Here is a 12,067-nt window from a genome sequence, read left to right as displayed (position 1 = left end):
CATATCACCTAACAAATGAAGAATATCAGCCAACAAAAGGAACATATCAGCCAACAAAAGATAGATATCAGCTAATAGCAGATTGAACATATCAGCCAACAAATGAAACATATCAGCCAACAAAAGGATGAAATTAGCAAACAAAAATAACAAATAAGCCAACATATTGTACATATCTTCTATCGAATAATATATTCAACAAACTTTACGTATCCTCTATTAAGTAACACATATCCTCTAACAAATTGTACATATCCTCTATCAAATACTACATATCTTTCAACAAATACTACATATCCTTTAATAAACTATACGCATCCTCTATCAACTAACACTTCCTCCACCAAATACTACATCATATCTTCTAACAAACTGTACGTATCCTCTATCAAAGATAAATTGTACATATCCTCTATCAAATACTACATATCCTATAAACAACATATATCCCACAACAAACTATACGTATCCTCTACCAAATAACACATATCCTCCAACAAGTTGTACATATCCTCTATTAAATACTTCCTCCGTTCCTTTTTAGATGACACAGTTTGACTTTTACACTATTCACAAATAACACTTTGACTAGCTTTTGTGATTTGTAGCTACGATAAAATATAATCACGTGGGATCTTGTTTGAATCGTCTTAATGGATATTTTATTAATATTTACTTTTTATAATTTTACAATGTTGATAATGGAGATATAAATTGTTAAAATTGTGCGTTGGCAAACGTGATAAAAGAAACGTGTCATCTAATTAGGAACGGAGGAAGTAATACATATCCTATATCAAATGTTGCATATCATATATACTTGACGCACGAATTGTTTGCTGCGGCTTGCCGCACCCAATACCTTCTCTTAAAAATATCAATGCTAAAAGATATATGTTTGATAAATGTGACAAAAGAATGGAGTATGTTGGTTGTTAATTATAAGTCGTATACTCTATTTGTTCCTTTTTGTTTATCTCATTAAAATATTTCAATTAATAGAGGAAAAAACATTAACTATGAAAAATATTTGATGAATTTAGGAAAAACGTGTTCAAATGAAATCTTATTAGATTTATTTTGATGCGTAGCTTTAAAATAACAATTTTTTTATACTTTTATTTTAATTATTATAATATAGTGCGTGGTCATATCTATAAATGTTCAAATCTGTGCATTGAAAATTTTATGAAAGGACATATAGAAATAAACAGAGAGGGTAATTTTTTAAAACTAATTCAAAAATTAATTTTTGAAATTTAGACATAGGTAGATTTTTTACCAAAATACCTTAAGGCTTGAGGCACTAAATATGTACGGAGTATTTCATGATGCTCTCCAGTTGCTTGCTTATTTTTTTGGATGGGGTAGAGCGCATTTTATTATAACAACTCTACGGAGTATTAACTAACGTAGAGAATGTGTAAATTACTCTTATTAATTTAATTTTTCCAATGGAGTACTCATTTGTTGACCTGTAAAAGTACAAAATAGGACTTATGTGTGTTTTATTTTGAATTTTGCACTTTGTGGTGTAGTGAGAATACCACTTCCATATAAGGTTGATGTCTACTAACATTTGAGAAATTCTGAACGATAGATTGAATAAAAAGTTCTTGTCCAAAAAAAAAATTAAAAAGTTATTACTCTTTCTTTATTACTCTTTTCATCTCATAATATTTGACACAGTTTTCATTTTTGACCGTCCAATAATACTTAACATGTACTAAATATGAAATGGGTCTACTAATAAAAAAATATTTTTCCACATTTTCTCTCTTCATCTACCTACTACCACCCCGCTTGTTGTTTTCTTGTAATATAAAAATACAAAAGGTAATCTTTTATACAATAAACAAATGTTTTAAATAGACTCACTTGTAATTTTCTTAAATTATGTGTCCACACCTCAACATCCCAAGTATTATGGGACGGAGGGAGTACTCCATAATTTTCCGAATAGCTAACTAAGCATTAATTTTCTACACCGTACAAACAATTGATATTAAATTTTAAACACTCGAGTAGAGATAAAAGGTAAAAGAATAAAGAGTACAGTAATGCCATATTTATCTATTTTCTCTGACCTAATAAGATTTGCCTACGTAATCAGAGCAACTTTTGTTAGAGTTTTTCTAGGTGATACGGGAGAAGTGGAATTACCCTAAATATCCATCATTCTAATGACAAGTATCAAAGTTGTATACAAAGACGGATCTAGGATTATTTCATTGGGTGGGCCGTAACCTATAAGTTTTTATTTATTAAATAAAAGAAGACCAAGTAAAAATGGTTGCCAGCAAGAATCGAACTTGGCACCAACTAGTTTTAGTAGAGCGTTTGGCAAAATAGTAAAAACCAACTTAGCCAACACAAGTATATGGTATTTAAATGCAGCAATAAAGATTTTATATTAAAAAAATTCTGTTCATGGGGCGTGTCGTGGCCTGGGTAGGCCCGCCCCTAGATCCATCTATGGTTGTATACTCCAATAATTTTACAATTTAAAGTCTCGTGACCTCATTTTTCTTTTTAAGTCGTCCTTACAAAAATGTTCCATACCACAACTTAACTCTCACCCAAAATATTTTGTATACGACAGCCATGGGACAAATAATTGGAAACGAAGGAGCTGTATAATGAATACTACTTCTTACACACACACACAAAAAAAAAAAAAAAAAAAAAATCTAATGAAGGGAGGAGTCCGTACTACCTAATCATGGGCTAGTTTCAATCTTATCAATTCATGTCTAATCTATGAGCTTATCAACAATTCAACATCCCACCAATCTACCCTCTCCAACTATTTATCGTACAATAATCATAATTGCGAGTACTATGTACGTACGTATATGTGAATATTGAATAGACCCTTAATCATCAAGAGTGATGATTAAGGGTATGTTTAAACACAAACTATTGGGTGTGAATAGTTTGTGCGACAAAGAAGGTAGCGGCAGCGGCCTCCATCCTTCCAACACCTGCAAAATCAAACACATTGAACCATAATCCAAATCTACATCCCCAAATTCCCCAAATAATATCCCCAAAATCAAAACAAATTATAAATAAAAACAAATAAATAACCCTAAATCGAAAAAACAAAAAAAACTTACAATTAGAGGTGTTAATGGCGCGGTGTTGTGGTGGTTGGTGGGTTCGGTGGTTGGCGATTTGCGGCTACTGGGTTTGGTGGTTGGTGGGTTCGGCTGGTGATGCGGTGGTTGGTGGGTTCGGTGAACGGCGGCGACAAACACAGCCACTACAAGAAATAAGCTTATTTCCGACGGACTTCTTCCGACAGACAAGATAATCCGTCGGAAATCCCGTATATTCCGACGGAATAAAAATCCGTCGGATATTTCCGACGGATTTCCTACGGAATTTAAACCCGTTGGAATACATGGGCTATCCGACGGAATTTTCCGTCAGAATATTACTTTTCCGGTGGAATTAAAATCCGTCGAAAATTCCGACGAAATTTTACATGGGCTATCCCAAACATTCCGACGGATTATTAGTTCATCGGAAATTTTCGACCGAATTTCCGTCGGAATAATAATTTAATTTTTTTTAAAAAACCCGGAAACCCTACCCCCTTCCCTTTTCATTTCTCTTTTCTCTCTCCTCTCTTCTGCCGCTTTTCCCTTCCTCTCTCCTCTCCTCCTTCTTCGTTCTCCCCGTAATCTCTTCTCCTTCCTCCTTCTTCGTTCTCCCCTTATTCTCTCTCCTCCTTCCTCCTCTGATCTCTTCTCCTTCTCCTCCTCCTTTTCTCTTTTCTCTCATCAACCCAAAAACGAAGCCGCCATTGTTAAGGTCGCCATTGTCATTTTTAAAGGTTTTTAGGGTCAATTTCGACCAAGAAAACTCTAAATCTACAGTTTTCTTGGTCGAAATTGACCTTATTAACCAAGTTTGAGGTGAAGTTCGAACTTATTTCAAATTTTGAGGTAAGTTTCGTGATTTTGATTATTTTTGTTTTTTTTTTAAATTTTTGTTTTGAAATTTCTGGTTTTTGCAAGATCTATTTCTGGATTTGTTGGTTTCGAATTATTTCTGGTTTTTTTTGTTTCGAATTATTATGGGTTGTTTTTGTTTCGAATTATTATTGAAATTCAGATTAGTAACTTTATTAGATCTTGGTTTATATCTTGGTTTTGTGGGAATTTGTGTTTCGGATTTTTGTAATTGTAATTGTTTCGGTTTTTTTTTTCGATTTGTTTTTTTTTTTTTTTTTTTTTTTTTCGTTTTTCTGGGTGGGCGGGTTAGGTGGGGTGGTGGTGGTCTGGTCAGGGGTGGGTGGCTGCTGGGGGGTCTGTGGGTGGTGGTTTGGCTGGTGGTAGGGGGCTGGTGGGGAGGTGGCGTTTTTTTTTATTTTTTTTATTGAAATTTCCGTCGGAATCCACTTCGCCTCCGACGGAATATTTCATCGGAACTTTGCGACGGAATTTCGGTTAAAGTCAAAACCAGCTTCGAAAGACTGTATTCCGTCGGAAAAGTGGCTTCCGACGGAATTTCCCTCGGAAAACGTCGAATTTCCGACAAGGGCTGTTGCGAGAGACAGTTTTCGACGGATTTTCCCCTGTTTTCGACGGAAAATGTCCGTCGGAATTTAGCTGTTTTCTTGTAGTGCGCATGGCGAGGCAGACTGATTTGTCGAGGAAGAAAGGGAAGTGAGGAACGAAGGAGAGGGAAAGGGAGAGGGAGTGAGGGGTGGAGTGATTGAGGAGCTGCTAACAGGAGAGAAAAAGAAAGAAAGGAAGAGGTAGAGGGGGAAAGAGGAGTGAGAAGGAAATAAAAATAATTTGTACATGTATATACTTTGTACATCAGCCAATAAAAGTAATATATCAGCCAATTGATGTCTAATATCAGTCAACATTAAAGACATTAATAAAAACGTATCAGCCAACAAAAGTAATATATCAACCAACAAAAGATACATATCATCCAGCAAGAGGAATGTATATGTCAGCAAGAGGAATATATATGTCAACAAGAGGTACTTATCAACCAAAAGGATGAAATCAGCAAACAAAAGCAACAACTAAGCCAACAAAATAAACATATCAGGTAACAAAATGAAACATATAAGGTAACAATTAAAACATATATATCAGCTAACAAAATAAATATATCAGCCAATGAAAAAAACATATAAGCTAAATGATGTCGATATAAGCCAACAAAAGGAACATATCAAAAATTTAAAAAAAAACATATCCGCCAACAAAAGGAAAATATTAGTCAAACAAAAACCATATCAGCCAACAAATGAAATATATCAACCAACACATAAAACATATCAGCTAACAAGCAAAATATGCAGCAGCTCGCACCCAATACCTTCTCATAGTTAAAATATCAATATTCAATATACTCCATATATAGTACTTCGTAGTAGTGAGTACTATGAGGTAGTTTTAGGGTACTATTGGGTTAATTAATTAATTTTACTATTTCAAACGTACATGGATTAGTTGTATCTAACACATTTACTATGCGACTAACTTAATTGAACAATCAGAGAGTCGTTAGAACATCAAAATTCAATTACTTGTATTAATACAATGGCTAATTTTAGCAAACATATCCAAATAATAAAAATTCTACTTAATTACGGAGTAAACAGTTAATCATATTTTATTACTTGTATAATCTAATGATCATACGTACATGCATGAGTACAGGAGCATACCTAAATTAGCACAGCATATGGTCCATACTTCCATAGCACTCATCTTATGCATGCGGCTGTACTGTCTAATTGTCCAAGTACTCTGAACTTTGGAGCTTAATATAGGAGTAAGTGGTACTTTATGAGCCACTTGTGAAATTAAGCTCGTCTATCAAAATCAGATCATTAATAATTCATCTTTGAAGAAATTCTATTTGTTTATAAAATTGTGCATCAGGATAATTTATTTGATCATCGCCGAAATTCCATTACTTAATTCATTAAATAATTATCTTATACGAGTACTTTGTATATGAAGTGGTCACACCATCATTTTATCAACTAAAAGTATGTCTTATAATCATTTAAGAACACAAAATTAGTATTTAATATAATTATCTAATACTAACATTAGTATAAATATTACTTTGTACTCTGTAGTATAAGATTTTATATTATTACTAATATTATAGTACTAATTTTATATTTCTCATCTTATAAGTATTTAATTTCCCTTTTCTGATAAATAAGGTGTCAAGATAATGAAAATAATTGAGCATCCTTTGATCCTTTCAATGGAAAAAAAAAATAAAAAATAAAAAAATGGTTAAACGGACCCACTAATTTAATAAAAGAGTGCACGGGCTGAGGTCCTTTCAATGTACGGAATGAATAACAAGACAATATGCTATTCCATATTAATGACATTATTTTTCAATTTTGAGAACGACTATATACCAAATTACTTGTGTTATCGTTATCTTTGATTTGAGTACGATTTAGTTTCTTAGCATCTCATGTCATTTTTATGAAATTGTGGTTGATGTAATTGTATTATCTTTATCTTTGATTTAAAGGTTTGTGTAAGTTTTGAGCACCATTTCTCAATACTTTAATCAGCTAAATTGTTTAGCATTCATAAGTTTAAAGATGTGGATTAGTTAGATTATATTCCATGCGCTCTCAAAAAAAAAATAAAAAAAATCCATGTGTGTAACTCAATATCATTATTGAGAAGCTATTGCGTGCGGATGTTCGCTTGCAAATTTCCGCGCGGCTGGCTTGACTGATATGTTCATGTGTTAGCTGATATGGTTTTTGTGCTGGCTAATATATTCTTTTTATTGGCTGATATGTTTTTTTTCCCTTTTGTTAGCTGATATTAGACATCATTTGGCTTATATGTTTCTTTAGTTGACTGATATCTTTATTTTGTTGGCTGATATGTATATTTTAATTGTTAGCTTATATATTTCATTATGTTGGCTGATGTATTTATTTTGTTGGCTTACCTGTTGCTTTTGTTTGCTAATTTCATCCTTTTGTTGGCTGAGATGCTTCATTTGTTAGTTGATATGTTCCGTCTCTTGGCTGATAAGTACCTTTTGTTGGCTGATATATTCCTCTTGTTGGCTGATATGTATCTTTTGTTGGCTGATAGACTGCTTTTGTTGGTTGATACGTTTTTTATTGATGTCTAATATGTCCATAATAATGACCGATATTAAACATCAATTGGTTGATATGTTACTTTTAATGGCTGATATGCGTCCTAATTTGTTGGCTAATATGATTAAAATATACAATATATTTTTATTTCCTTCTCACTTTTTCTCTACTACTCACTCTTATTCACAAAATCATGGGCAAAATCAAATCAGCCAAGATATTAAAGATTTTTATTTTGTTCTCACTTTATCTCTACTTCTCTCTCTTCTAATCCTATCACCGCCAACACAACCACTCTCCTTCCTGCCACAGCCCCCACCCACCACCTCCAAACTCACACCACTGCAGCTAACCATGTCCAACTTCGCACTACCGCAGCCAACCACCCGCAAATCGCACAAATTTAGTTGATTGTAGTAGACGAGCTGGGTAACCTTGAGGGCGAGAAGAGAGGTTGTAAAGTGCAGTAGAAGCGAGTTCAAGACGAGAAGTAGCTGTACGAATGTTAGTTAAACTGTCTTGAATTGAAGAAGATTGAGTTCAAGATCTAATTGTTCTTTCACCATTTTAAGCTGTTCAATGCTCATCTTCTCCATCTCCGCCGCATGAACCACCGATTTTCCGCCCTTGTTCGCCATTGTTTTTCTCTCTCCTGATTTTTCAACAGTCTTAATTGTTCAACATATTTCGATCGCAAATCGCAAACCAGAAATTCTATCCTCCGTCGTCGTCGCCGCCCTCTCCTCCGCTTTCAAACAGAGCAAATCATGAATTTTGATTAATTAATGATTGTTTTAAATGCAATATAATTGATGTGATTTTTTGATCTGAAAAGCGGAGGAGAGAGAAAGAGAAGAAGGAAAGAGAAAGAGAAAGAGAAGAAGGAAAGAGAAAGAGAAGGAAAGAGGTGCCGCATGTCCGCACCCAATAGTTTGTGTTATTGAATAATCATAATCACAATATTTAGTGTTTAGAGTGTGGGAGTGTTTGTGCCAAAGGTCTTGTGTTAAAATTGTACATCTTTATCGTAATAACAATATTTAGTTACAATTGATATGAATATTTTATACAATACCCCAACTTCAATTAAACATTACAAGTTAAAAAGTGCACGCAATGCATGCACAAAGTCATAAGATGTTATAAAAAGAATATTTTTTTTGTTAGAAGATAAGTCTAATAAGTGAATGCCAATTATTGATTTGATTACACAATGTTCATATAGGTCCAAATACTTGTGAACTCATATGGCTCTATGTGAGTAATTATTGTATTATTAGTGTAACTCATGGCTATAAATACAATGCCATAGAAGTAAGAATATAATGATAACACTACAACAATTTCACCCATCTTCTTTCACTCTTTTACTCCTTTTATTAATCAAAACTTTTCTATCGGTAAATTCTTTAACACGTTATCAGCACCAGTTTTCAGTCAGGTATATTTATACCTACTTCTAAAAATTTATAACAAATAATACTATCTACTTCTAAATGTTTCGAGGAGTATGCTCTATAGTTGCCCATATTTGGGATCCTCTATAACAGAAACTCAAACATTTACTATATATACCTCAAAAACAACGGTGAAAGTTCTCTTACTTGTGAATTTACTACTATCATCTTTTGTTTATTCATGTTGATGTTTCTTTGTTTGATCCATGTTGATATTACATACTCATTTTACGTAAATTTTTATCTTAGTTATTATAATTGCTAAGTAGTAGCTTTGCATGCATATTATTATTAACTAGATTAACAAAAAGATGCAGCCTTTTATACTTATTATTTTTCTTACTTTTACATACTTTTTGTGTTTCTTTCCGTTTTCGAACCCATGATCTTTTATAGATATTAGGGCTCTCGGACCACTATGGCTTGCATTCCCAGTGTGATAACCTTTTACAATTATAAATATATATATATGGACCATAATTTTATGCCAGTACGTTAGATTATTATATGATATTTTTACAGTTGTACAGAACAGTAACGGATAAACCTACCTCTATAAAAGACGGATTTTTCCCCCAATTTCACCACAAATCCCTTATCCCTTCCCACTTTTTATCCAAAAATCACCTAAAAAAAATAAATTTCACCCCCTTCTTCTCCGATATGTTCCCCGACGACGGCAACCAAAACACCCACAACTTCACTTTTGAGGAAGATTTAATGAAGATAAAACAATATTTCCTTCTAATTACGGCGCTTGTAATTTTATTAGTAGCAATATTAATTTTTGTCATTATGTATAAGTAAAACTCACTTATTTTGTCGTTTTAGTATATTAAAAGCTTGTTTTTGTTTTATTATGTATGTTTGTTGTTATTAATCATCATTGTATAATATTACCGTTATCATTATAATTATTGTTACTACTGTCATTGTTGTCGTTTTGCTGTTTTTTTTTTGCAACTAACATGATTAATCTTTGTCTAATCATATAATTACTCACAATAATAAACCAAGGGGGAGAAAAGACTATATTATTTATGGTTTATTATTATTAAATTTAATTATCACGTGTCTTATTAACTTAATTATAAATATAGAAGAACTAAACATGTGAGTTGTACATATAATTTGTTATTATAAACTAATTATCACGAAATTTGTTGTAGCTAAAATGGGAGACCTTATGAAAAGACAGTTCAACATCTTAGATTTATCTGGAAAGAAATTTCTGGAATGGAAAGTGGACGCAATGATGAATTTGAAAGCTCAAGGCTTGGAGCACACTGTTAAAGAAAATAAAAGTCCCTCTGGTCAAACAACTGATACTACCACTTCTGCAATGACTGTTGCAAAACCTGTTACTGAACAAGATAAGGCAAAAGCCTTAGTATTGTTAAGGCATCATTTACATGAAGGCCTTAAAACTGAGTACATGATGGTTGAAGATCCCAAAGAATTATGGGATTGCCTTAATGAAAGATTTGGACACCACAAAAGGGTGCTCCTTCCTAAGGCATTATTTAACTGGACAAATTTACGGTTCCAGGATTTCAAATCTGTAATTGATTATAATTCAACCATACATGAGATAGTGTCTATATTGAGATACTGTGATCATCCAGTTTCGGATTAACAGATGATTGAAAAAACACTCACTACCTTTCATGCAAGTAACATACTGTTGCAAGAACAGTATCGTGAAAGAGGTTTTAAAAGGTTCAATGAATTAATGAGTGTATTGCTTGTTGCGGAACAAAATAGTGAACTTTTGTTGAAAAATCTTAACCTGAGACCAACTGGGTCTTTGGCCACTCATCATGAGGCAAATGCAACAAATTCCTATCCACCCGAGTCAAATGCTACAAGAAGAGGTGGACGTGGAAAATTACAATGGTCGTGGAAAAGGCCGTGGAAATTATCGCGGACGAGGCCGAGGACGTGGTAGAAATAATTTTCAAAGAAACAGTAATTTCAAAAATTTTGAAAAACAGAAGGGACAGTCATCTGGAAGCCACAAACAAACTCTTTCAAAAGGAAAAGACACATGTTACAGATGTGGCATGACAGGACATTGGGGACGTACTTGTCGTACGACCAAACATTTGGTAGACCTTTACCAGACTTCTGTAAAAGGCAAAGAGAAAAATGCAGAAGCAAATTATGTTAATGAAGAAAATGCTCCATGTCCTACCCTTGATGTGTCCGATTTCTTCATGGACAATGCTGAAACTGGGAATGATTTTATTCTTGGAGAAAACAACAATGCTTAGGTTCCCCATCTACTAATGTAACATATGCTATGTTTTAATGTATTTTCTTAGTTCCCTGTATTTTAAATTTCTAGTCATGTACTTTAAATCTTTATCATCAATAAAAGTTTGTATGATATTATTCTATACTAATCTTAAATTTATTTTATGAAGATATGGATCTACCTGAAGTTAGTTCCGAATATCAATGCCTTTTGGACAGTGGAACAACACATACTATCTTAAAAGATAGAAAATATTTTTCACAACTAAAGTTGTTTCAAGCAAATGTAAACACCATTTCCGGGTCAACTAAATTAATTGAAGGATCTGGAAAGGCTTGTATAATGCTTCCAAATGGAACAAAATTAATAATCAATAATGCTTTATATTCGAGTAAATCTCGAAGAAATCTCATAAGCTTTAAAGATGTACGCCAAAATGGCTATCATCTAGAAACAATGACGACAGATCAAAAAGAGTATATATGCCTCACGGCAGAAAAACATGGCAATAAACATATATATGAGAAATTGCCAGCATACTCTTCGGGGTTATACCGTATAAACATACGACCCGTGGAAATCAATATGATATCTAACCAGAAGTTAGATGACAAACATTTGATTATTTTATGGCATGATCGTTTGGGACATCCAGCAACTGGGATGATGCAAAGAATAATAGCACATTCAGTTGGACATTCAATAAGAAATGTCAAAATTCCCCGATCAGATGAATTAACATGCTCTGCATGTTCACTTGGCAAATTAATAATAAGGCCATCTATGAACAAAATTGCTACTGAATCTCCAAAATTCTTGGAAAGAATTCAGGGAGATATATGTGGGCCAATTAATCCAGCATGTGGACCATTTCGATATTTCATGGTTTTAATTGATGCCTCTACACGATGGTCACATGTTAGTCTACTTTCAAGTAGAAATGTTGCCTTAGCAAAATTACTTGCCCAAATCATCAAATTAAGAGCACAATTCCCAGATCATACAATAAAGAAAATTAGACTTGACAATGCTGGGGAATTTACATCCCAAACATTTAATGATTATTGTATGTCAATTGGAATTGATGTTGAACACCCAGTAGCTCATGTTCATACACAAAATGGTCTAGCTGAATCACTAATTAAGAGATTACAATTGATTGCAAGACCATTATTAATGAGGTCAAGATTGCCATCATCTGCTTGGGGACATGCTATAATACAT

General features: G+C 33.3%; 1 protein-coding gene across 1 annotated transcript; it reads left to right on the top strand.

Moving 5' to 3' along the window:
- Window positions 1–9,760: 9,760 nt before the first annotated feature.
- LOC110731477 lies at window positions 9,761–10,859 on the top strand. Its single transcript, XM_021911329.1, has 3 exons — window positions 9,761–10,147; window positions 10,226–10,411; window positions 10,581–10,859. Exons 1-3 carry the CDS (start codon window positions 9,761–9,763, stop codon window positions 10,857–10,859), a joined length of 852 nt encoding a protein of 283 aa, XP_021767021.1.
- Window positions 10,860–12,067: the final 1,208 nt, after the last annotated feature.

The sequence above is a fragment of the Chenopodium quinoa genome, unplaced genomic scaffold (assembly GCF_001683475.1).
Source record: "Chenopodium quinoa cultivar QQ74 unplaced genomic scaffold, ASM168347v1, whole genome shotgun sequence".
In the NCBI taxonomy this organism is placed as follows: Eukaryota; Viridiplantae; Streptophyta; class Magnoliopsida; order Caryophyllales; family Amaranthaceae; genus Chenopodium; species Chenopodium quinoa.
Note: the sequence above shows the minus strand (reverse complement) of the source record. Positions and strands in the feature narration are given on the sequence as shown.

Bases quoted from the DNA above. Each gene is read 5' to 3' on its own strand.
- LOC110731477 (XM_021911329.1), top strand. From the start codon at position 9,761: ATGGGAGACCTTATGAAAAGACAGTTCAACATCTTAGATTTATCTGGA. The intron at 10,148-10,225 runs GTAATTGATTAT...TCGGATTAACAG, and splicing joins GGTTCCAGGATTTCAAATCT to ATGATTGAAAAAACACTCAC. The intron at 10,412-10,580 runs GCAAATGCAACA...TTTGAAAAACAG, and splicing joins CTTTGGCCACTCATCATGAG to AAGGGACAGTCATCTGGAAG.